Below are 26,692 nucleotides of genomic sequence, written 5' to 3' on the forward strand. Positions count from 1 at the left end.
CAGAGCCGTGGGGTGCCCAAGTATTTGGTCAAACATTCTGAGTGTTTCTGTGAGGGTGTTTTGGATAAGATTAGCATTTAAACCCAGTAGGCTGAGTAAAGCAGATTTCTCTCCCTCATGTGGGAGGGCCTCGTCTAATCACTTGAAGGCCTAATTGGAACAAAAAGGCCGACCCTCCCTTCACTAAGAGAATTTTCCCTATCTGACTGCCTTCAAACTGGGACATCAGTTTATAATAGAAATAATTGTTACAGGAAAATATGGGTGATTTTCGCCTTTTTCCTGCCTTCAGAGGTGAACTGAAACACCAGTTCTTCCTGGGTCTTGAGCCTGCTGGCCCTCAGATGAAAACAACACCATCAGCTCTCCTGGTTTTGAAGCCTTTGGACTCAGCCTGGACCGACACCATCAGCTCTCCTGGGTCATAGTACATTTATATAATGTACAAACAAGAATGCTACTCGAGACTGACTACATGCTCTTCTTTGTCAGGATGGTGGAAAAGCCCTGTGTGGAAGGGAGTAGTAAGTGGCGGGAAAGACACATGTCTAGGATGCTGGTTATGTTGTGTGTTTTTAGCTCGTTGCTGGTGTGATGTGTTTGTGAAACTTCATCAGGCTGTTCATTTATGGTTTGTGTACTGCTCCATAGGTGAAGACTCTATGAATAGCACCCACTGCCAGAACCTCCGAGGAATGAGGCCACAGAAGGATTTGACATTTGAGAGACTTGAGAAGGATTCGAGAGACATGATCAGCTTTGCATTAGGAAGATTAATTCTTGGCTTTGAACATGGCTAGGAGAGGGATTAAGGGGCCATTCTAGAAGTAGTCCAGGCAAGCAGTTGTGAAGGCCTGAATCCAAGTAGAGCAACAGGAATGGAAAGGACAGGCTATAGTTGATATGTAGAGAGAAAACACAGAATTTGGGGCAGGTCACTAAATTCCCTTCTTCTGGTTTCTTCACTTGAAAAAATATTAACAGTGCCCACTTCATTGATGATTATTTTGATGACTTAATGAGGTACAGGGGAGTTAGTGAAGTTAAAAACAACAACAGTTCTCACTGCATACTATGCTGAGCAAGACAGAAGGTGTTGAGATTAGAAAGCTTCAAGAGAAATACCATAATTTGGCGAGGTCCCTATGAAATGGAATTTTTGGACTGGAACCCGGATTCTTTGTCCGCCTGAATTGAAGAATGAATCCACAGACAGAAAGTGGTATAGCAAAGGTGGAAATTTATTTAAGAACTAGAGGCCCGGTGCACGAAATTCGTGCATGGGGGTGGGGTCCCTCAGCCTGATCTGCACCCTCTCCAATCCGGGACCCCACAGGGGATGTCCTACTGATGTCTTAGGCCCACTCCCCATGGTTCTCTGCTCTCTGCAGGGCCCGCTTACCCGCTCCTGGGTCACCACAGCAACGGCCAAACAGGTCCCACTCTCAGCGGCTGCCCCCTGGGACTGGAGGACTCCAGAGAGGCTGAGAGGACTGGGTGCCACCATCTTGTAGCTATGGGCGCCACCATCTTTATGTCGGAGTGAGGGTTAATTTGCATATTACTCTTTTATTAGATAGGATAAGTACAGACTCCCACATAGGGAGGGGGAAAGTGTGTCTTTCCCGCCACTTACTACTCCCTTCCACACAGGGCTTTTCCACCATCCTGATGAAGAAGAGCACATCGTCAGTCTCGAGTAGCATTCTTCTTTGTACATTATATAAATGGAACTATTACCGTGCATATTGTTTTGTGTCTGATTTCTTTAAGTCATACATATTACTCTTTTATTAGATAGGATAAGTACAGATTCCCACTGAGTTCCTTTTTCCTACAGCTTATAAAGGCTGCAGATCCTGGTGCCTTGATATCCCCTCTGATTGGTCACTATTCCCCTAGACTGGTTACCATAGTAACTCCTAGGCTCAAAGGTCGAACCTCACATGGGACATGTGAGGTTCTCTCCCCCCCTCCTTCCTTATTGTTTTTCTATTCCCTTTGGGCTTTCTTCTTCTCCTCTGGATGAAGGGCTTCCTTCTCTTTATTTTGTAAATACAGACCTTTTGCTGTTCCCAGCTCCCTCATTCTATGGAAATGTACCTGTTGCAGCTTTTCAGCTCCCCTATTCTATGGAAATATACCTTCTGCTGCTCTGCAGACCTGTGCTTCCTCCATGGTCCTCTTAATTTCTAAAATGTCCTAAACCTGTCCTATTTTACCCCTAAAATTCCTGTTTCACCTAGAAGCCTCCGCATCGTGGACTGGGTCAGTGTAGGGCACAGGGTGGAAGGCCGAGAGTAGGAATGAGACAGTACCTGCCTGAAGCTTAGGACTCATTCCCTGCAGGGGTCTCGGGTCTCTGCTATTCCCCACCCTCTAAGCGGGGATGTGCCGCCAGAAAAGAAAAATGGCACGGGAGCTTCCCCGTGTTTAACCAATCAGGTGCGCTCATCCGGTGATGGGAAGACCGGGTCTTCCAGGGTTCTCCTGGCTGCAGGGGAGGGTACAGGTCTCCCTCTGGCCCTGGATCACTGGGTCGGCTGCTAGAGGAAGTTCCCTACATTGGTTGCCGGACACCTGGAGGCCTCCACCGATTCCCGACCCTGACCGGAGGGGCGTTGAGGGGCGATGAGGCAGCCTGGGAGTTTGAGGAGCTGCAGGAAGGAGCTGCCCTTCTCAGAACCCCTGACCCGCGGTGCTGGAGGCCAAGGTGGGGTGTGGCCGGGCCGAGAGCTCTTAGCCATGGAGCTCGGACTTTCCCTCACCTGCCTTGGCTGCTGGGCTTTCCCTCGCTCACCTGCCTTCGCTGCCGGTGCGGAGGTTTCTCTGCTGCCATTTGGCAGAAGGAACCTGTGGTCCTAACGCAGGACCTGATTAGGCCCTGCCAGGTACTAACGCTCACGCGGTTTGTGTTGAGGGGTTTGCAACCTTGAATGGGGCATCTGAATTAAAAATAGTGGGTGACCTTGTCCTATTGTTCACACACTTTCTAATGCATGCAGTGCAGTGTGAGAGGCTGCATAGAGGGATTACCTGCCTTACTTAAATGGTCAGCTCCTGTTGTCCCAGCCCGTTTCTATCGGATTAGTTATTACCGGCTAATAATGCGGATTATTACCAGGTAATGATGCGGATTTAAATATTAAACCCCCCCCCCCATAATATGGGGATGATAAAAGGTATCTTAAAATATCTTCTTATTTTTAGAGAAAGGAAGAGGGAGAGAGAAACATCTATGTGGGAGTGAACCATGGATGGGCTGACTCCTGCAGGTCCCCCACCAGGGATGGATCCCACAACCCGGCGTGCGCCCTGACTGGGAACCTAACCGGCCACCTTTCCGTGCGCAGGCAACCAACCAAGCCACAAGGCCAGGGCGATAATAAAAGGTATTCTGAGGATTAAGTTTGTTTACAGATGGTAAAGTCTTGAAACTTTTCTTGTTAGCGTATACTCCAATTGTATCCCACTTACTTGTTTGGCCGTTCGAGTGTCTCCTAGGGAAGGGCACAGCGGCCCACCCTGGCTGACTGCAGCCTACTCATCTCCACTCAAACAGGGAACCGAGCCAGAGGAAGGGAGGCTGGGCCTCCAAGGACTAGGAGGGGCCCCGGGTGCGCTTGTTGAAAGGGACGTGGCCCGGCTTCCCTTTGAGCTCATGGCTTCGCAGGATAGCCTCCGATCACACAACGGGCTGGTGGAGTTGTAGGAAAGGAAAGGAGTTGTAGGAAAGGTCGTGGCCCAGCCCTGGTGTAAGGCTGGGCATCCGCCGGAGAGTCCCGAGAAAGGCACGTCGGCCTTAGAGAATCAGATCCACGAGGGCCAAGGCCTGGGGAGGCGCCAGGACCCCGGTTCCCAGAAGGAGGCTCCGCGCAGGCTCGGCTCGCCCTCCCGCCACGGAAAGCGCCCGGAGCCGGGCGCGCGGAGGACCGCGGGCACCAATGGCCGGGCTCGCCCCGCCCCGGCCGGGCCTTCCCGGGGATTGGCTGCCCGGCGCGCCGCCCTCCACCCCGCCCCGAGCTGCGGAACCGGGCTCTGCGGTGCGCGCCAGGCACCGGCCTCTTCGTCTCGTGGAGGCGGCGGTGAGTGCGCCTCTGCTCCGGGTCCGGGCGGTAGGGCGGTCCCCCAGCGGCCGGGGTGGGGTGGGGTGGGCTCGGGCCGGGGGCTCGTCCCGGGTCCCCTCAAGCTTTGCCCGCCCGGAGCTCCTCTGCTCCCGGCGGCCAGAACCGAGGGGTAGAGTAGCCCTTGGCGGCCCGGGGGGCGGGCGGCCTTGCCCGTCCCGGCGCCGCGCGAGGCACAGACACCGCGCGGAGCCGCCTGGAGGGTCCCCGCGGGCGGGCCGGGCGCGGTAACAAGTTTGCGCTTTGCTTCCCCAGGCGCAGCCGCGGCTACTTTGTAGCGGGCGGGGGTTCGGGCCCCGCCTTGTCTGCGGGGGCGAGAGCGGGTCCCAGAGCGACCTTGGGCCCGGGGGTTTGTCTCCGACGCCCGCGGATGCAGCGGTCTGAGCTCTAAGCGCAGGTATGCCCCGTTTTTGAAATGAAATGACCCAGGCCCAGAGCACGTGGCCAATGGCGACCCGAGGGTGCCGGGCGCCGGTTTGGCGCAGAGGCCGGAATCTGCCCGCCTGGCGTGAAGTGCATTTACTTCTCGGCTCCGCGGGGCAGAACAGCTGCATCTTATGGTGTCGGATTGTGGAAGAACCCGCCGAGATCTCGGGGTACTGCCGAGAGAGGCCTGCAGGAAGCCGTAGGGAACCTGTAAAAAACCCCAAGTCGCCCTTTCCTGTGCCCTTTTAAGGTTGACTGAGTGCCTTAAGAGGCTAACACAGAAGGGTAAATAAAGCAAGTCTCCATAAAACCCAGAGAAGAGATGGCAAAACTCCTCTTTGGATCCTGTCTGGAGTCACAGCTGAAACCAGAAAATTCCCTTTCAGTTTGAGCACCTTTTGTGTTCTTTTTACACAGTCAGGAGCGAAGTGATACATTCACCTTGGCGGTGGGGGTACCGTCAGGCGTGCTTTTAAAACTCTGGGGATACCATCTAGTATTTTCCAGTAGATAGGGGAATTTGGGTACTTGGGTTGTCTTTGAAGGCAGAAGAAATCCAGATGGTAGAACCACATGTACACAAGGCTTTTTCTGAACATTGGAGACAAACAGAAGAATATATCTCAGAAGTTTCTTAACTGTTGAGTCATTCAAAAACTTTTTTTTATAGGTTGAAAACTACAGGTACAAGCCGTTGTTGCTGGAATGCTGTGATGCTGGTATTTTAACGGACTCCAAACCAACTTTCAGGCTAAGTGCGCTTAACCAGGTCAGACATGGTTATGTAAGTTGTAGCAGCCACGTGTCCACACGCAGTAGCTGGTGGTGAAAGAGCAGTGCAGCGGGCACCTCGTTTTCATCTTTTCATTTAATTCTCACAACTATGTGAAGTCCACACTGTACTATTAATTTTACAGATAAAGCAACATTAAGTCCCCTCACCAACCCTACAAGGACGCTGGGCCACCCCTATATCCACCAGGGACACAAGTCTTAGCCAAGGATTGGAAGGAACTCCAACCCCACCCAGTTCTCTTATATGATAAAGTTCCAGGGATAGCCATTTGGACCCACCATACTAGGGTCAAACCCTAGGTACAGCCTGAGGACCCACCTCCTCTGGACCTGGCTTACACCTTTTTTGCAAAAAAACCACAAAAACCAGAATGCTTCTAATATTCTAGATAAGGCCCAGCAGTCTCTTGTATTATCTCCTAATTCACCCTAGCTAATTCCAATAGCATTTATCAATTAGCCAACCTTACTGCCATTACTTTACAATTCAATACCACCTGCTGGGGATCTATAAAACCAATATCTCTTTGGAAGTGGGGAGCACTTACGGCTGAGCTAGTCCAATGAGAGCCTCCCCAAATCCTGATATTGCCAAGGGAACCCCCATAAGGGTGTAACCTTTTACAAAGGGCAATTGTGTCACTCTTATCTGTGATTCTAAAACACCCTACATTTGAATCCCCAAAGGGGGCCCCTATTTCTTGAAAGAATTCATTTAAAAATCTCTAGAACCCCTCTAATTGACTCCCTAACTGCAGCCACATTAGCAGCCCCGGGAGTCCAGCTCCGGGGAACCAAATTCTCCAGGGGAAGGGGAAGCTATGCCTTTGGGAAAAGTATTAACTGAAGAACTTCCCCCATCCAAGGGCATTTCCTGGATTTGGGGGTCCTGTGCCTACCTGGCTTTGTCTGCTGGATGGAGAGGTATTTGCTCCCTAGGCTATGTCATCCCTATGTCAACATGATCACTCCATAGCCTGTAATAACAGCCCCCTCTCCTTCACCTGAATGGACGAGTAGGGCTTCTCATTCCCTAGGCCGTCCTCCTGGGGGGACTGGCCTCAGATGGCACTGCAGCTGTAGGAGCCTCACTGGGGGTCCAACCAACAGCCTTTATCCCAAAAGACAGCTGCCGCTCTAAGACAGGAGAAACGGTAAACATGTTAGAAGAGCAACTTGATTCCTTAAGCCTGTAGCCCTTCAGAACAGAACGTGGCACCTGTTTGCACCCAAAGGAGGAATGTTGCCTCTATCAGGGCAGGTATAACACCACCAGGCATCTTTGAAAGGGCAAGCAACAGACGGATTACTGGGGGCTCTTTCTGGAATACCAAATCTTGGCTTCTCTCCCCCTCCCTTTGCTGTGACCATAATTCTGGCTCCTAATATTTGGACCCATGTCACCTTAATTTATTCAACACATCCCTTATATAGCAGCCATACAGCTCTGTCTGAAGGATACCAGGTCCTCACTCCCATGGAACAGACTCCTTATTCCTGGCCCCTGGATGGACGTCCGTACCCACATCCCTCAGCGAACCAAAGCCCCACAATGACCCCAATCAGCTTGAAGCAGCCAGAGCAGTCTTCACCCAGAAGACCCCAAAGAATTGGGTTCCCATAACTTGAGAGGAGGAGGGTGGGAATGTTAGGTAGGAACGTAGACATGAGTGGCCTGCCCTGGGGTTCTGACGGGTCGGACCAACATTGCCTTGGACAACATACTGGAACAGATTAGGCCAGCTGGGGAGAGGGGCGAGGACCACAGTGCAGCTATTGAGAATTAAGCTCCTCACAGCATTTCCATTGAATCTACAGAAGCTCCAACATTTGGCCCAGATGGGGCATATGTCAGCATTTTTTAAAATGAATATTGCATAATGTAAGAAGGGATATAACAGACAGTGGTGCTAAACAGAACAGGAAAGAACTGGTGGTGATGGGGAGAGTTTTCCTAAGGGAAGACATGTGACTGCAGCCAGATGAACACAGGCAAGTGTGCACTAGAAGTCCTTCCTGGTGCCCAGCTTTATGTCAAACTCATTTTCTTGAAGTCTCTAATAAAGGTATATAATACTCACTTTGGAGTCGGTGCTTATTTCATAATTCCGCGTTCTTCTAAATTTCATTTTTTAATTTTTCCATGTTCTATAAAATACAGCCTCAGAACTTTTGTATTTATTTGTAATTTATTGTTTGTTCATTGCTTATACCCTATTTTAGTTCACAAAGAATTTGAATGTAGTTTATAAGGATATATTCCAATGAGATTCTGGAAACAGGAAAAGTCATCTTGAAATTTCGCCCTGGATCTTCATAAAGAAGGCACTGTGGCCAACCTCCTCAGTGTCAGTAACCTAAAGAGTGCTTATAATCTTTTAAACTTCCATGTGTCCGGGGTTTTTGATTCCCATGCAGAATACTTCCTAGCCAAGGTGATTTAGCATGCTTAAACTCAACAGTTTTTCCCCAAGTCCTAATTATGTGGCAAGAGGATTATCAGTATGGACATGTGCCATTGGGGAGAAAACGGTTCTGGTTATGAAGCAGACAGGCCACGCTTGACTGTAATGCTGAAACTGACTGCTCACAGTGACAGGGGAAAAGATGAGGAACATTGAGCCCAGTGCCTTTCTGTCCATTAATTTCTCCAAGTCAATGGGAATATTCTATTCTAAATTGACATTTTCCTGTTGACAGTTTAAGGACCTGCCTGTAACACTTGCCCTTTAATCTACCATAACACTTCAGCTACAACAAATTTTTGGAATTGAAACTAAGATAATAAAGAAACCTTAAATTTCTTTATTCTTAGAATTTAGGAAAATTACCAAGCATGCATGAAGATATAATTCAATAATGCCCTGTGTGTGTATCTTTCAACTACCATCAACCAAAAACATTTGTTTTGAATACTTGTTCCATCCAGCTGCCTTTAAGTATTAAAAACATTTCACCACTAAATGTTTCAGTATTCATGTCAATAGAAAATACCTGGCAACAATATCAGTAGGATTGCTAAGAAAATTTTAAATCTATACTCTGCTTCCCTCATAAAAAAAAAAATCAGTGTGAATCAAGATTCAAATAAGGTAATATACTTTTATTGATTTCAGAGAGGAAGGGAAAGGGAGAGAGAAACATCAATGATGAAAATCATTGATCGGCTGCCTCCTGCACGCCCCACATGGGATCCAGCCCGCAACCTGGGCATGTGCCCTGACCTGGTTCCTAGGTTAACCTGCATTTAAACAGCACGATATTTTCAATGCCCAACAAACGAGTAGTACTATGCAATGCTGGGGTGTCATTCCTTTGCATGCCTGCAGAGTATTTCATTGATTGGATATACTCAATCTTGTTTATCCATTTACCAGTGGGTATGCCTTTAATTTCTTTTAAAGAAACCATGTCCCTTGTCCTAGTGCAGTGATGGTGAACCTATGACACGCGTGTCAGCACTGACACGCGGAGCCATTTCTGATGACACGCGGCCGCGGCCGCATGCCGAGGATGAAACATTTGCGACTAGATTCTTGGAGTTAGTTTTTTTCCTCAAAGTGACACACTACCCGAGTTACGCTCAGTTTTTTGGTGAAGTTTGACACACCAAGCTCAAAAGGTTGCCCATCACTGCCCTAGTGCTTCACATGCTGGCTGATTGCTTACTCCTGATGCTGTTTCATTTGTTTCTCTATTATCACAGACTTGAGAGAAACCCCCCATTCTTGAAAAATTGGTTGTCAAACTTGAGGGTGTGGAAGAACTACCTGGCACGCTTGCTCCGGGTGCAGGATTTTAGGCTCCATCAGTGGCGAGTTTGATGTAGACTCAAGTGGGGGGCCAGGAATCTTTTCAACACATGAGTTAGTGTTGATGCAGGTATTCCGAGAGGCATTTTGAGAAACTCTGTCTTCAAACGTGGATTTTATTGGCACTTAACATTTCGTAGGAAAGCCAGACAAGCAGCGGGTAGGCCATTGCCTGAGACTTGTTAGGAATATTGCTTATGGGATTGCTGAAAGGGGCCTAAGGTAATGGGTGATGTCTTCTGGGTGGAGATAGACATTTGAAGGAATGATGGGTTGCCCTTGCCCGGTAGCTCAGTTGGTTAGAGCATCGTCCAGAGACGCCAAGATTTCGGGTTCGATTCCATGTCAGGGCACGTACAAGAGTCAGTCAATGAATGCAATAAACCGGTTTCTCTCGAATCAATAAATAAAAATTTTTAAAAAGAAGGAATGATGGGCAAGAGAATTGTGTGGTGGATGCTGCTTAGTCACCCTGGAGTGAGTGAAGTAGCCAAATGTAGCTTTAGAGGTAATGAAGCTAAGTAGCCTCCATGAATTGAATTACTGTACAGATAGATCTTTTACATTATTGACCTCAACATTTACAAATGCACTCAGATTAATTAATTACAGTACTTTTGAGTTCGGGAAATCTTAATTTTTAACCTGAAGCCATCTTCTTTTAGGGGACCAAGAACAAAGTAAGTTGCAGATATGCGAAGAGAGCAATCCTTTTACTCTAGAAATATGCTACAACGAAAGTACAACCATTTTTGCTTCAACACTTTTTCATTATATTTTCCATTATCTAAATAGAGTACTTTACAACACCAAGAACGCCTGAGTAGAAAGAGTTGTTTTCCCTTAATTTAATGACAAGAATTTGCTTTCACTTAATAGATGAGTGATGCTTTTAAGGGTCTTTTAATGGTGTCAGAGCAGCCGGAGCAGCAAATGGAGTTCCATTTACTCTCTGTGCCTCATTAAGCCATCACAGAAGAGGGTAATGTGGCCGAAGGAAAAAAACACCACCAGTGCTTTTTCCGGCTTTGAGGGAGAAAAGAAAGGTTTTAAGATACGAAAACAGTTTTGAGGTTCAAACGCCTTTCCAATGGCGTTCATAGGGGAGCTGTCAGGGGAAGGGAATCTTGAATTCTTGAGCAGTAACCTCAACTTCTTGAACCCATTAGCCTGACTTGTAAGGGGTGAGTGCTTACAGCAACAGTAAGTTTTAAAGAGCATATTATTGGGTAAAATTTCAAGCACACGCCCACATGAAGAGAAGCCAAGCTCCGCGTACCCAGCATGGAGCTTCAGCAATTAGCAGTAGCTCGCCCATCGCATTCATCTGCCCACTTACCTTTATCTCTGATCACTTTCAAGGAAATTTCAGACATTGTGTCATTTCACCTGTAAAAAGTTTTCCTTTGTATTTCTAATTGAAAACATTTTAAAACATAACTATGTCGTTATCACACCTAATATATTTTTTAATTTTTTTTTTTTTTTGAGAAAGGGAGAGGGAGAGAAAACATCTATTTGCTGTTCCACTTATTTATGTATTCACTGGTTGCTACTGGTATGTGTCCAGACGAGATCAAACCCCCAATCTTGGCGTATCAAGACGATCCTCTAACCAACTGAACCAGGGTAACTATATATTTTTTTATTATCATTCAAAACCTGGTCCATGTTCAGATGTTCCCGATGGTCTTCTAATCAGAATTTGGTTATGTCTTTAACCAAACATAGTATTTGGTTATGTCTTTAAGTCTCATATTTTGTAATAATCCTCCTTTACTGTACCTGGACACTGATTTGTTGTAGAAATTGGGTGACTTGTCATGTAAAATGACCCACATTTTGTGTTTGTCTTTTTGCTTTCCTTTAGTGTGTTTTACTTGTCTCTTTATTTCTTAGAAGCTGGCTTCCCAGTGCATCGTATCACCGGGCACAAAATGGCGCAATCCTCCCATCTTTCTAGGCCGCACCAGTGGCTCAGGGGTGCTGGTCTGATTTCTCCGTTTCAACGTTAGCCATCACCCTTTCACTGAGCGTCTGTCTTCCCTTACGTTCATTCCTTACTCTCTTTATTTCACTAGTAGCTGTAAAGAAGTAATTAAATTTAAGAACCATTCCTTCTGCATCTATTAGCTGGACTTCCACAAGGAACAACTTTCCCTCATAGACTATTTGGTTACTCCATAAATGTTTATACAGGGAAGGCAGGATAGATTCTTCCTTTCCTTCCCTTATCAAATTTCAGAGTAATATAATCTCCAGTCAGGATGGGGGAAGTTTCATATTAGGAATTCAGGATTTTTATATGGCTTACATTTCATCAGTAGTATGTTTTTAAAATTGGTGCTGGAGATGGAATCATGAAATGTTGGCATCTGCTTTGTGAGACAGTGTTTCTCAAAGTCTGACCACAAACCATGTATATGTCAGAACCCCCCGGGGCAGTGGTTAGTATGTAAACTCCTGGTCCCCACCAGGACCTGCTGCGTCAGTCTTTGGGAGTAAGCTCTGGGATGTGCATTTCTTTTAAAAAATAGATATTTTATTGATTTTTTTTTTACAGAGAGGAAGGGAGAGGAATAGAGAGGTAGAAACATCGATGAGAGAGAAACATCGATCAGCCGCCTCCTGCACACCTCCTACGCAACCAAGGTACATGCCCTTGACCGGAATCAAACCTGGGACCCTTCCGTCCGCAGGCTGATGCTCTATCCACTGAGCCAAACTGGTTAGGGCTGGGATGTGCATTTCTAACAGAATGCTGAACGGGCTTCTAAAATAGCTATGGAATGACCACTCTTATGGGACAACCTCCTCAGAGCTTGGGGAGAAGGCACCAAGTGGGCACACACCTGAGCAGTTACTCCAAAGAAATTAACCACCGAAACTCCTGAGAAGGGAGGGTGGATACACTAGCTCCTTTAAGAAGGGCCTACGTGGCGCCATGCGGTGCTGGAACCTCGCAGCACTGTGCCCTGGTTGAGACAATCTAGGTTCTGACTACGCCCCCCATTGTCATTGGAACTCTGGGAAACTTTTACAACAGTAAATTCTGTACAAGGCTTTACAGGGCATTGAACTAACCTCTCTTGTGGATTTCCACACCCATAGCTTCAGATCCTGCACAGCTGCTGTCTACTGGGCCCAGAGGTTCCCACTGCACGACTCTGTCACTTCAGGTAACACAGTTCCACCTCCATTTAAGACGTGGAGAGCCATTTGCATTTGAAGTATCAATTAGCGCTGTTACTCCTATTTTTGAATTGCTCATTTCCTCTAGGGAACTCAGTTTCAGTATTTTATTAAAAATCCTCTAATGCTTGACATTTTGAGCAAAACATTTGTTTAGTTGATTTTCCATAAAAGTGATGATCCATTTTTGCAATTTCATTTGCCGTTATTTATTGAATTTTAAGTAGCATTGTTGAATACACTGACTCACAGGAAGAAATATAGTTGCTTAAAAAAAAAAAAAAAGCGCCAAACTTGCAGATCTTGTCAATTGAATTTTTTGCAGATTAGGAAAAGCTAAACTACTTCTCTCAGCATACGAGAGGATGGGAATCAGGTTCCTGGGGCGTAATGGAAGTCCCCAATCTCTGGATGGATGCAGCCACATCATATGCCAGTCCAATTCTGTGTTGTGCCAATATCCAGCCCATAGAAAGGGCCTGGCAAGGACAGGGCTGGGCACTCCAGCAGGGCCCTCAGGCGACCAGAACTCCATGCAGCCTGTTTTGAGATTCTTCAAGTTGCTGGGAAAGTCCTAACACTGTTGCCTTCAGCAGAAGCCTGGCCTTCAGACTTCGGCTAGGGCAGGGCTCATGAACTCTGCCTGTGGGGCCAGGAAGACAGCACAGAGGAGTGAAGAGGCTTGGAGTGAAGAGACTGGTGAGTTAGGGAGACACATCCCCACCGAAGGGGGCCACCCCCACTCAGCTTCTGGCCTTTATCAGGACTGTGGACCCTGAATAGCTGGGGCTTTTGAAGTTTTACGAGATGCTAATAATCTGAACTTGATGTGAGCTCTCTAGACATCAGATGTTGACAGTAATTCAAATGGACTTTAAATACAGCCATGATTCCATTTAGTGTCTGAGGGCCACTGTTTTGGGCCTTGTGATTTAGGGGATACAGTACTTTAATACCACAATGAAATAGAAGGGAACGTATATTTTCCAGATCAAAAGGAGTGGAAGTTAAGAGTCCACGGCTGGTTTGCTGATGCTGTTAGCCGAGACGCAAACTGTAAACCTTACAGGGATAGACTAGCTATATTCTGTAGCCAGAGGTTAGACGTTTGCAGTTGTGTGCCATCGGTCACCTAGATGCTCTGGATGAGTGCATACTGATCAGGGCAGAGGCATAACTCAGAGTCCATGCTCTGTTGATTGTGGGCAGTGGTGACACCTTCCTATAAGGAAGCTATCACATTACAGAGCTAGCCACCCCCCCCCAATCCCCGCCCCCCCCCATCCTCAGAGTAAAACAAAGCCCAGTATTTCCATGGATCGCCTTATAAAACTCTAACCCTGACTTTCTGGGAAAGGTGGTGGGAATTGAGTCGGACGGCTTTTGCCTTTCGGAAGAGCGATAGCCAGATAGCCTGTTCTGCTGGGGTTGGATTTCAGTGTCAAGTTGTCTTCTAGTCAGTCAGAGGGAGACGCCTGGCTGTATAATTACAGCACACGGCGGACACAGCGACACTTCCTGCTTGATTAAGTGCACCTGCAGATTCACCTGAACTTTGGGAAATGAAATCGCGTTTAAGGAGAAAGTTTAGACATAAGAAAGTACGTTGAATAAAATTCTGTATCCTATAAAAGGCTAAGTGTGTATGGATCTGTCTGCATCTGCTATGGATCTTCATCATTTAACCTCTCCTGGCTCCAAGTTGGTTGAATTAGACTAATCGTTATATTCCATTATTTTACAACTTACACTTTATTTTTTTAAAGCTGGTTATTTTTCTGTTATTATCATTTACTCTTTGTTCATTTCTCTATTTGTTTTGTATTGAGTTGATATTAGGGGAATTCTTCTGATTGCTACAAGTTTTAGTGGGACCTGTCACATGTCTATGTTATTGTTTTTTAATTAGTTGGGACATGGACTGAATATCGATGATGTGGACTGATTACCAAAAATATTTTAATGAGTATTATAAAGTCATATATGGTTGGTTCTCTCTGTTCTGCTAGAAAAGGAAACACAATTAGTTGTTTATTAAAATACAGTATTTTAACACCACAGTGAAGTACCACTATACATATAATGGCTGAAGTTAAAAAGCCTGATAATACTAAGAACCGGGAAGTTGCAGAGCGACTGGAACTCTGACGTTCTGCTAGTGGGAGTGTACATTAGTGTGGCCACTTAACCTGTTGGCATTATGTCCCCAGGTTGAACATATGCATACCCTGTGACCCAGCAAGTTATGCCTAAGTTTATTCTCAACAGAAATGTGCCCACATGTTCACCAAAGGACATGTCACAAGAACGTTCATAAAAGCATTTTTGGCAATAGCCTCCAGCCAGAAGCAATCCAAGTGCCTGTCAACGTTGAATGTGTAAATAAATTGCGACAGCTTCTTACACAATGGAATACTATACAGCAACAAGAACTGACAAACTACTGATTTTCTGAGCAGCACGGCTGAATCTCATAAACAAAATATCACGAAGAAAAAGGGCAAAAAAGAATTACACACTGCATGATTTTATTTATGTAAACACACACATACGAAATCCAGGCAAAACTAAGCTATGGTGTTGGAAGTCAGGATGGGGTTACCCTTGGGGAAGAGGATAGTGAATGGGGGTAGGGAAGGCTTCAGGGATGCTGGCAACATTCTGTTTCTTCACCTGGGTGGGTGGGGTTTAATGGGCGTGTCTGTTTTGTGACCAATCACTTCAGATTTATACACTTTTCTGAATGGATGTTTTCAAAATGCTAAAAACAGAAAAAAAATTGATGCTTTATGTTTAGACATAACAATACCTCTTTTTAAAAGTTGTAATAATCTATAGGAATCAGCAATAGCTGTTGCTGAAACTTATCATTTTTTAACACTAACTCATAACTACCAACTCCCCTCCCAAAAGATAAGCTATCTCCTTGCCCTTTTGATTTAAAAAAAAAAAAAAAAGTCCAACCAGCAAGTATAGGGTGCCTAAAATGGCAACATCGTCAGTATTATTGTTTCAAAGGTTCCAGTTGAACCAGAATTCTATCAACAGTGCAGACCATTTGTATTCATTTGAATCAGCTAGAAACTTTGAATCCGTTCACCTAGTTCATGTGGATCTTGAAAGGCTTATCAAGTGAGTCTAGCATTCTGAGTCAGTTCCTCACAGCCTGCCTCTGTCTGGCCCCTGGTGTCAGTAAGTGATGACTAGCATGATGTGTGTAGTGCTTTACAAGGTACATAGCACCACGGCCACCACTAGGAGGATGCTGCTCCTGTGGCCTTGTCACTGTCACCCTTCATCTGGCCATCTGATCTTATTTTCTGAGGAGAAATGAAGTAGAACCCTAACCCCTAATTGGGGACAAAGCTGTACAGGGAGAGAGTCCAGCACTGTCTTACCTTTAAAAAAAACAAAAAAAAAATATATATATACACACACACACACATACACACACACATATATATATATACACATATATATGTGTGTGTGTGTGTGTGTGTATGTGTATATATATATATATAAATATATATATTATATTTTTTTTTTCATTGATTCAGAGATAGGAAGGCAGAAGGAGAGGGACAGAAACATCAATGATGAGAATCATTGATCGGCTGCCTCCTGCATGCCCTACAGTGGGGACCAAGCCCGCAACCCAGGAACATGCTCCTACCAGGAATTGAACTGTGACCTCCTGGTTCATAGGTCAACACTCATTCACTGAGCCACACAGGCCAGGCTGTCTTTTTATTTTCAATGGACCATATGATTGCCAGCTTTCTAGAAGGGCAGGACCAAAGAGGAGAATCATAGGTGCTTCCCCCTGAGGGAAGTCTCATTCCAGGTGCCACTTGTGAATCCTTGCCCTCCCACCAGGTGGCAGTGAGGTTGTTAAAGCTATGGAAGTAATCGCCCTGCACTGGGAGCACACTAGTGTATTATCTGGCAAGAAACATAATTCTTTCTTTATTGTAATCTAGAGGCCCGATGCACAAAATTCATGCATGAGGGGAGGGAGTCTCTCAGCCCAGCCTGCACCCTCTCCAATTGGGGACCCCTTGGGGGATGTCCAACTGCCGGACATCCCTTTCGCAATCTGGGACCGCTGGCTCCTAACCACTCACCTGCCTGCCTGCCTGATCACCCCTAACTGCCTCTGCCTGCCAGCCTGATCACCCCTAACTGCCCTCCCCTGCCGGCCTGGTTGCCCCTAACTGCCCTCCCCTGCTGGCCTGGTTGCCCCCAACTGCCTTCCCCTCCCAGCCTGGTTGCCCCCAACTGCCCTCCCCTGTTGGCCTGATCTCACCCTCAACTGTCCTCCTCTGCTGACCAATTTGGTTCTGATTGGTTGGTTTCTATGCCAGTCAGTGTCAGAAGCTCCATCTCTTAGGCAGCCATTGGCTCCCCACAGCACCCACATTTGGTTCTGATTGGTCGGTTCCTATGCCAGTCAGCGTCTCTGGGCCTATCAACAGGGCCTGATCAGAAAGGCGGGGCTGATCAGCAGCCCCGGTGGAGGCCTGGAGAGAAATGGATGCACGGCTGCTGGCCAGACTGGGAGAGAAAGAGAGAAGTGAGTGCTGATCTAAAGCTGCCACAGAGGCAACAGATCAGTCCCTGCTTCTCTCTTCAGGCCTCTCTCTGGCCCTGATTCACAGCCCCCTCAGCAGTCAGTGCTGGCAACTGCAGTGGAAGCAGTCAGCGCTGGGTTGCCATGGGTGACTGCAGGACTGACTTCCGGTTGGTCGAGCCTTGGTCATTACTGGTCGTTACGACCCAGGGTTTTTATATATTAGGATTATAGATAGTGTTTATGGACATGGAAGGAATCTAAATGCCCCCAAAGAAGCCTGTTCTGACTCTGACCAGGCTATTAGAACCACTATACCCCAGAGAGTCTATACTTAGAGTTCGTCCAATAAACACCCCCATTCAACAAAGAAGAACGTTGATGAGCCAAATTAGGGAGGGGGGCGGGCCTTGCAAACCAAACAGAGAGCTCCTCACTGAAAATACTTTTGAGTTTTTTGTTTACTACCCGATCTCTGTTCCCTGTCAAAGCCAAACATCTTTAGTCTGTTTTCTCACTTCCCTTTCACTTATAACCCATTCCAATATGTATTCTACCCTAACCATTCCACACAAGCTGCCCTTGAAAGAATTCAAAGGAATCTGGAGTTAATAGGCTCTGGTGAGATAATACATGAATTGAAGCAAATTAAACTCTCTGAGCCTCAGTTATCTCTGCTCTAAAATGGGCATTATAATACCATTGTCTTCCTCATAGGGTTGTCAGAAGGATTAAATGCATTTGAAAGCCTTGCTCAAGAACTGAATGTTGCTACTAGTATTTCTTTCTTGATGTTTTAGCTGTGTGTGATACATGTGCCTATTCACTCCATCTTGAAACACTCCTTGGCCTTTGTGATGCTGCATGTTTCCTTGCTTCTTCTACACTTCATAAGCTCTGCATTGTTCTTTGGCTCCTCAACTTCCACCTGATCCTTGCATGGTGGGCCTCTTCTTGACTATCCCCTTGTCATTCTATACACTCTCATTCTATACACTCTCCCTAGGCAATTTCATCCATAAACACATGTCCTCTGTTGTCTTCTCTATCTTACTTTTAGATTTATCACCAGACATTTCTTTTGAGCCCCAGACTTGTACTCAAAAAGACATTCTTTTTCATTCCAGTCAGAACCTTGGGACTTATCTTTGACTCACTCTTGTCCCTCATCCCAGTCAATCACCAGATTCAGCTGACTACCTCCAAAAGAAAGTCTTCAATTTGTCGGCGCCTTCTCCTCCTCCTCCTCCTCTCCCTCTTCCCCCTCCTTCTCTTTCTCCTTCTGCTCTTTCTTTGTCTTCTTTTTTTCCATTGCCACTCCTTACTTAAAACCTAGGCTACTTACAACTCTGGTCTCACTAGAATGCTTTTTCTCTCCTTCGACTCTCTTTCCACATGTGGTAGCCAGCTAGAGTAATCTCTTCTTACAGTTAATCAAGATGGATGAGTAAATACAATCTAATCTGTTCCAACCTAGCTTAAAAATTCTTCAGTGGCATTTCAATTGTTACTTCAAAATAAGCCAGTTGTTCCAAAGACTTAGGGAATCTTAACCATATATATATATATATATATATATATATATATATATATATATATATATATATACACACTCATGATTTTAGATGTAGTTTTCCTATTATAGGAACTCTAGTTTGATGCTCACTTCCAAGTTTATCCTTATTCTATACTAGAGGCCCAGTGCACGAAATTCATGCACAGGGGAGTGTCCCTCAGCCCAGCCTGCACCCTCTCCAATCTGGGACCCCTGGAGGGATGTCCGATGGTAGAATCGGGCCTAACTGGGCGGTCAGACATCCCTCTCACAATCCAGGACTGCTGGCTCCCAACTGCTCACCTGCCTGCCTGCCTTCCTGATTGCCCCTAACCACTTCTGCCTGCCAGCCTGATCACCCACTAACCACTCCCCTGCCAGCCTGATTGATGCCTAACCGCTCCCCTGCTAGCCTGATTGCCCCAACTGCCCTCCCCTGCAGGCCTGGTCCCCCCCAACTGCTCTCCCCTGTAGGCCTGAGTGCCCCCAACTGCCCTTCCCTGCAGGCCCAGTTGCCCCCAACTTCCCTCCTCTGCTGGCCTGGCCACCCCTAACTACCCTCCCCTGCAGGCTTGATCACCCCCAACTGCCCTCCTTTGCAGGCCTGGTCCCTCCCAACTGCCCTCCCTTGCTGGCCTGATTGCCCACAACTTCCCTCTCCTGCTGGCCTGATCCCTCCTAACTGCCCTCCCCTGCTGGCCATCTTGTGTTCACATGGAGGCAGCCATCTTTGACCACATGGGGGCAGCCACCTTGTGTTGGAGTGATGGTCAATTTGCATATTACTCTTTTTTTTAATAAATATATTTTATTGATTTTTTACAGAGAGGAAGAGAGAGGGATAGAGAGTTAGAAACATCGATGAGAGAGAAACATCGATCAGCTGCCTCTTGCACACCCCCTACTGGGGACGCGCCCGCAACCAAGGTACATGCCCCCGACCGGAATCGAACCTGGGACCCTTGAGTCCGCAGGCCGACGCTCTATCCACTGAGCCAAACCGGTTTCTGCAAGCATATTACTCTTTTATTAGATAGGACTAATTGCATGAAAAAGTAGCTAAGACATTCCTAAACAATGCCAATGAGCACCACCGATGAAACACCCATGCAAGGGCCCTGCCTTCTTTTATCTTAGGGTCACCAGTGCCTCACACAGCGTCTAGCACACAGTTTGTCTTTAATAAGTTTTTGTTCGATGCATGATGCAAAAGGAAAAAGGCTATCTTAAAGTTCCTCACAGAATTAAAATATAATTCAGAGAAGCCAGGCTAATTTCAAAGTCAGCAAAATATTTCCCCCGCAGACGGCCAAATGTTTACTAACATTTTCATATCAAATGAGCTGCAATAAACTCTTTGGCAACGAGGAAAAAGGGGAAGGATTGGATATGCCAGGTACAGTGCCTGAGACCACATGAGATTTTAACAAGTTCACTAGACAAGGTTCCTTTGCCCCAGGAGCTTCCAGGCCACTTGGAGAGAGGCAATTGTCCAGATATTTAACCGAGTGTGACTCGACACGGTTAGCATTAGAATAAAGAAATCGAGAAAAAAGCAAGCGAGTGCAAAGGGTTAATGTTTGATTTCTTGGCTCCTATTATGGACAAGGCACTGTGTTTTTCTTTAGGTGTCAAATGAGTAAAACCTGTCTCTTCATGTCTGATGAGGGTTGGGAAATAAACAGTAATCAAAAAGTCACATGCACAATAATAAGACCAGCTATCACATATAGTGGTTAGTATGTGCAAGGCATATTTTTAGTATTTTACATATACTAATGCAATCATACTCTCGGAGGGGTACTCTTCTTATCTTCATTTTATAGACAGAGAAATTGTGGTATAGGGGGGTTAAAAAATTTGCTTGAGGTCATAGAGCTAGCACAGGCAGTCTGCATCCAGGGTTCATTTTTTAACCACCCACTCTATTGCCTCTATAATGTGTGCCATATAGCATAAACATCCTATATAATAAAACCCTAATATGCAAATCAACAAATGGCTGAATGACCGGCGGAATGGCTGGGTCGCTATGATGCGCACTGACCACCACGGGGCAGATGCTCAATGCAGCAGCTGCCCCCTGGTGGTCAGTGCGCTCCCACAGGGAGAGCGCTGCTCAGCCAGAAGCCAGGCTAATGGCTGGTGAGTGCAGCAGCGGTGGTGGGAGCCTCTCCCGCCTCTGCTGCAGGCGGGCAGTAAGGAGCGAGGGGTCCCAGACTGTGAGAGCCCCAGACTTCGAGAGGGATGTCTGACTGCCGGCTTATTGGGCCTAAGCCGGCAGGCCGACATCCCCTGAGGGGTCCCGGACTGCGAGAGGGTGCAGGCTGGGCTGAGGGACCACCCCCCCAGTGCATGAATGTCATGCACTGGGCCTCTAGTTTATAAATATAAGGTCTATGAAGGGAAGATGAATGGTTCTATAAGAACATACAACAAGGGCATCTCTTCTTGTCTTGCATCATTGGAGTGGTGTTAACTAAGCAAAGAGGGGAAGTAGGAGGGATCCAGACAGGAAACTGGTAACAACACAGGGGAGAGTATGGAACCACCAGGATATGGGAGTTCACTGGTGGTGGTGGTGGTAGGGGAGAGCAACCTGGAAAGGCTTCATGGAAGAGACAGATCTGGAAGAAGAAGAATCCCCCCTCTCCCCCGCCCCCTCGATTGGTTTAGTGAGTAGAGAGGAAAAGGAAACATCATGAATTTGGAATGAACCTAATGAATTTTGGGGGACAGGGACACTAGTTATTAGGATTCTTTCAGTGGTGAATAGCAGACACTCAATTTGAATTGGCCAAAGAAAAAGACGCTAAAGAGTCCAGAATATAGATCCAGCGGCAAGTGGATCTATTCCATTCTTAGCTTCATTTTTCTATGTTGGCTTCATGCTCAGGCAGTGGAAATATGGTAGCTCTAGATTTTATCCAATCAGCTCAGCAAACTCAGGAAGGGATGTACTTCCTTGCCCAAAACACCCAGGACTGACTCTCATTGGCTCAGCTTGGATCATGCGCCTTACTCTGGAGCCAGGGGGCAGAGTCAGTCGCACCTGAACTTTAGGTTCTGAGAATGAGCGAGGGGAAGTACCCCAAAGCAGAATCTGGGAGGCAGGCAGGGAAACGCAGAGAATGCCACCACACGTGGTTGGCTGGAGCAGTGCTCCTCACATTTTATATGCAATCTAGAGGCCCATTGCATGAAGATTCGTGCAAGAATAGGCCTGCCTTCCCCTGGCTTCGCTCCTGGCCACCCAGCAGCCTGCAAATCTGCAAATCCTCGCTCCCGGCTGCCCAGGAGCCTGCAAGTCTTCGCTCCTGGCCGGAGCACCACTCCTGCAGCTCCCTCCGCCCCCCGCCATCCCCCTCATAGCAGGCATCCCGTCCCACCCAGCTGCACCTGCATATGCAAATTAATCCACCATCTTTGTTGGGTTAATTCGCACACTCAATCCTGATGGACTGATGGACATCATGGATGTATGGTCAATTTGCATATTTCTATTTTATTAGTGTAGATTCTCCTTTGGCAGGTCTGAAATGGGCACATCTGCACTTCTAACAGGCTCCCCGGTAAGGCCAATGCTGCTGGTTCATGGACCACCTTTTGGGTGGCAGACTACCTGGAGTGACTGCCTCCTTCAAATTCACTTAGGCCATTTAGTGCTAGCCTACCGTCCATCCTTCCGTTTCCCTACTTTCCCAGTTCTAACTGTATACTTTCACACCAGCTAGTTCCTATACATGAAAAATACTTTTCCTCTAAGTTCTCTCATTAGCTTGGCAACGTTTTCATGATTTTAGCTCTTATCTCTTGCAAATAATGTTTCCTTACTGAGTAAAGCTAAAGTTATGATAATTCTTCTTCAACTGATGCCTTTTCCAATTTACATCTGTGAATACCAACCTGGTAGTAGTGTAAAAATGTATTTAATTATTCAGAAGCCTGACAAGATCTGCTGTGTTCAATTGATTTGTTGTATATGTAATTCACTGCCTGAGTTTCAATCTGGATGTTGGTCTACGTTGAACACTTCAGTTTTAGGCTCTATGCTGTTAAAAAAGATCCTTTTAAGTTGCTGATCTGCCACTCAGTAATTAGATGATGTTCAGTTTTCATTATGCCAATGGTGTTTCAGTCCTGTGGACTTTGCAATCCATTGCCGGCAGAAATACTGAACCCTATTATGGTATAAAACGTCCATTTCATTTAAGGCTCTGGATTAATGCCTTTATGGTGGAATGCCTATGAAATTGAGTCCCAGGGCTTGAGTGTTAGCCTTGAGGATGCTCCTGAACTGGTTTTGTGACTTTTCTCAAGTCTTTAAGCCTTTCTAGGCCTCAGTTACCCAACTGGCCATTGTTTGGGTGTTTTGCTTTGTCTCTTCTTCCAAGGTGTCAGCCAGGTTATGGCACCAGCTTCCTTTGTAATATCTGGGTCACATGATCCAGCCTTATTTTACTGACCTGCAAAAGGTGATGATAATAGCTTCTGTTACCCGGCAGTTATGGTGGTGGTTGAAGATCATGGAAGAACATCATGACTAACAATAAGAAATCAAAGTTAGCAATCACCATAATCGGAATCTGTTTGGAAATAAGATGTAGGCACAATGGCTTACCATAAGCGGGAATCTACTCCTTAAATCCATTAAAATATATGGAACCTATATGACCCCACAAAACTTTAGCCAGCAGTTGTCTTTAATTTCCACCCAGGTCCTTGGACTGTTAGCCATCAATGGTTCTCAAATCTTGGTGCATTACATTAAATAGATAATGGAGAATTGGAAGTGTGATATTTTCCCGGGGTTAGATAAAAACGATCTTCAATTAGATTAACTTCTCTTCTCATTCAATTGTCATTAAATGTATAGGTTTTAAGAATTACCACGTGTTTTCACTTGTGCAACTTTCCTGTTGAAAACACTGAATTGCTACCTGGTATGCAGAATCGTTTCACACGTTTGAAAATGGGCTCCTAACACTTCCCGTGAGTGAACATCTCTGCTGAGCGGTGTAGATTTGCTCTGTGAGCCAGAAGCCACGACCTTTGGGGCAGGAAATGCGTCTCAGCCAGTACAGCACCAACCTCAACACCTAAAGAGACTGACGCCCCAGAGAGCGGTGTGTTTTTCCTTAAGGTGCGTTCGTTTGGTTCTCCTTCTTTTTGGACCCACATTGCCCCTTAGACAGTCCCTGGCCCAGAACGGAGACTTGTCCTTTGTACCTGCTACTCTCACCCCCGGCCTGAGCGCGTCGCTCTGGCCTCCGCCCAGACCCAGATGGCTCTCCCCGCCCGGCGCCCGGCACCCGGCGGCCGGCGGCCGGCCCGCGCTGGCGAGGGCTTTCGGACACTCCCAAGTCCTGACCCCATTTACTTCGTGGGCCCCGCCGGTGCCATCTGGCTGCAGCCCCAGGGAAAAAGGAAACGTTGGCCTTCGTCACCCCTACCCCTCTGCGCTCCCTACCGGACAGAACACACGGACCCAGGGTGACTGGGGGCCGCGAGGCAGGAGAGAGAGAGTGAAGACAGAAAAGGGCCCCGTGTCCTTGGCGGCCCCCTCCGCGGCGTCGGTGCCCGGGACGGGGCGCACCCCCCGCCCCCCGCCCCCCGCCCCAGCCCCAGCCTCAGCCTCAGCCCGCCGACGGGCGGAGGTGCGGACCTTCCGCGGGGCGGTGCCCAGCGCTGTCCCCGGGTCCCCCACGGCGCCAAGGGCCCCGAGGAGGCCGCCGCCGCCGTCGCATCTGGGTCTGCCGGGGGACGCGCGCGGTGCGGTGGCCGCAGCCGCGCGGGCCTGCCCCCGCATTTCAGCCCAAATATAGTGAAGCAGGAAATAAAACGGAAAAGAGAAAGGCCGAGCGCGGAGCCGGGGCGCGGGCGGGCGGGCGGAGGAGGGCCGCGGGGCCGAGCCCGAGTCGGGCGCACGGCGGGGGCGCACGGCGCGGGCAGCACGCGGCGCTCGGGCCGCCCTTCCTCCCGCGCCGCCGCCGCCGCCCGCGGCCCAGGCTTCCCCGCTCCGCCAATCCCCGCCCTCCGCTCTCCCTCCGCCCCCCGCGGCCCCGCCCTCCCGCCCCCGCCTCCTCCCTCCCGGCCTCCTCGCCCAGCCAAACTGAAAGCCGGACCCCAGGCCGCCTCCCGCCGCCCGCCGCCCGCCGCCCGGCCTCCCTGCAGGCGCTCCACCATGGACAGTCCTGTTTTCACCTTATAAAGATGGCGGTGCGGGATCGCTGCAACCTTTAGACTAATGACTGTCCGAAACATCGCCTCCATCTGTAATATGGTGAGTGGCCGCCGCCGCCGCCGCCGCCGCCGGGGGGTCGCGCCCGAGGCGCGGGCGGCGAAGAAAGGGAAACCCGAGCCGCACGCTCGCCCGGCGGCGGGTGGGGGTGGGGGCGAGGGCGGCGGGTCCGCGGCGCCGCTGGAAGTTCCTGGCCCCGGGCTGGGCGCGTCGGCCGCGGCCCCTGGAGCCCCGGGGAGGGGTCCCCAGCCCTCTGCCCCCCCTCTCTGCCTGGGGACCTGGGAGCCCGCCCGCCGGCCCCTGGCCGCGCCGTGCGCCTCCGCCCTCGGGTGGCGGTGGAATTGGCTGGGGGGGGGGGGGGGCAGGCCGAACCCGGACGTCCCGGGGGAAGGGTTTGGGGGACCAGCGGATGGGGGTGGGGGGTCCTCATCCTGCCCTTGAGGTAGAAGCAGCCCTCCCGGCCTCCCTGACCGCCCCCATCTCATTTTGAGTTCACTCCTTAAACTGTATTTAACATTCACTTTGCAAAGGCAGTCAGTCGGTGTATCTGGAGACATTTATGTCGTAAATGTCATAAAGCTGTAAAAAAAAAAAAAGTGCAAAATTGTGTTCAGAGAAGTGAACTTCACCTGGTTTGAGGAAGCACCGTCTTGTGTTTCGGACGCCTCAGTTTCCCCGTCTGTGAAAGAGGCACAAGGTTGTGTGCAGTAACATGTAAGGCCTGTGGAGGGAGGACGGGCTGTGGGAGGGGAGGTCCTCGGGGTGATCCGGCCTGATGCACTGCAGACCCAGTGGAGGCTGGTGTGGGCGTGGACACAGCCCGGGGACATCACTAGGCTCTGGTGGGGACTGGTTCCCTGGTGTGGTGGTTGGTGACTTTAACTTGGGTTTCTCCCATTGCTTTCCCTTGCTTTTCAGTTCCCCTTGCTCTTCTGCAGGAGCAGCTTCTAGCCCTCGGGTCCTCAGGGTGCACCCTGCTGGCCCCCCCCACCCCCACTTGGGTGCACAGTTTGCTCTCTGGAGTAAGACATTGCCCTCCTTCCTGTGCAGGGTGAGAGAGTGTGTGCCTTGCCTGCCTTCTACAGGGTATTCCCCCCAACACGCCACCATCAAAGCGTGCCTATCTCCAGCTGGAACCCGTGCTCTTTTAAGGCCAGGTTGGGGAAAACCTCTCTTGTAATACAGGCTGGTAATACAGGCCCCTACAGGGAATCTGAGGAGGCTGGATGGAGAAGTCTGGAGGTAAGGTGATCTGACTGCCCTCCCCCCATCACACAGCCTTTTCCATCTTCTGTCCCACATTTTGTTGCAAGATGAACACATGGCAGAGGAGCATTCAGGAGCCATGTGGTAGCTCAGGAGTGGAATTGAGACCCACAGGTGCTGGCTTCATTTTTCAGCACCGTTGGATGTGGTCACTGCCGTGGCCAGCAGAACGAATGCCGGGGCTTCCCAGGCTGATAGCTGCCAAGGGATTGGCGCAGGGCCAGCTGGAGGAGGTGGGTGGCTCCCGGAGCATCTCCGTGTCCTCTCTTTTCCTTCCTCCTTCGCGCAGAGACGGCCTCCCGCTCCTTCCCGTCGAGTGGCAGTAGTGTTGCTCGGTGCAGTGAAGAGGTGATGCCCTCTGCCCAGGGCCTCTCTCAGCCAAGCTGAGTTCCGAGGGGACCTTTGAAACCAGAGCAGCTCACCGGTACTCTTGTTTCAGGCTCGCTGGGGTGGCCTCAGGCTTACGGGCCCGTCAGGTGCAGTCCCAGCCCTGGGTGGTACTCCTGTCCTGCTTGTGTGTGGTGACACCTCTCTGTACTAAAGCAGCTTGGTCTGTCCCAAGAGGAAGCCAGCCTCCAGCCTTCCCCCTCCCCCCCCCCCCCCCCCCCCCCCCCAGGCAGCTGGGGCTTCTTGGCACTCCAGCGCAGAATGTCACTACCTGTTTCCAGTGAAACTCAGCCAGGGAGGCGGGCTGCAGGGAGGGCAGGAAAG

The 26,692-nt window shown here is 48.6% G+C and overlaps 1 protein-coding gene, 2 long non-coding RNA genes and 1 other non-coding gene across 5 annotated transcripts in view; 3 read left to right on the forward strand and 1 right to left on the reverse strand.

The window, feature by feature from the left end:
- The first annotated feature begins 4,031 nt into the window (after positions 1 to 4,031).
- LOC114231056 (uncharacterized) lies at positions 4,032 to 5,398 on the forward strand. The gene is made up of 3 exons (XR_003617038.2): positions 4,032 to 4,085; positions 4,380 to 4,521; positions 5,221 to 5,398. It is a non-coding gene; the product is annotated as an uncharacterized LOC114231056 (long non-coding RNA).
- On the forward strand, positions 4,788 to 4,913 carry LOC114231091 (small nucleolar RNA SNORA26). Its single transcript, XR_003617070.1, has one exon. It is a non-coding gene; the product is annotated as a small nucleolar RNA SNORA26 (small nucleolar RNA).
- A 9,473-nt stretch (positions 5,399 to 14,871) lies between the features above and the next one.
- On the reverse strand, positions 14,872 to 24,743 carry LOC129152043 (uncharacterized). Its single transcript, XR_008558772.1, has 3 exons — positions 24,679 to 24,743; positions 22,941 to 23,017; positions 14,872 to 15,110 (listed from the first exon to the last, which is right to left on the reverse strand). It is a non-coding gene; the product is annotated as an uncharacterized LOC129152043 (long non-coding RNA).
- Positions 24,698 to 26,692, forward strand: part of USP46 (ubiquitin specific peptidase 46) — a 68,795-nt gene continuing 66,800 nt past the window's right edge. For both annotated transcript variants that reach the window (XM_054729074.1, XM_054729076.1), the window contains exon 1: positions 24,698 to 24,757. In XM_054729074.1, coding sequence (XP_054585049.1) covers positions 24,722 to 24,757 — 36 coding nt within the window. In that variant the 5' untranslated portion in view covers positions 24,698 to 24,721. The remainder of the gene's footprint in view (positions 24,758 to 26,692) is intronic.

The sequence above is a fragment of the Eptesicus fuscus genome, chromosome 2 (assembly GCF_027574615.1).
Source record: "Eptesicus fuscus isolate TK198812 chromosome 2, DD_ASM_mEF_20220401, whole genome shotgun sequence".
NCBI classification, from domain to species: domain Eukaryota; kingdom Metazoa; phylum Chordata; class Mammalia; order Chiroptera; family Vespertilionidae; genus Eptesicus; species Eptesicus fuscus.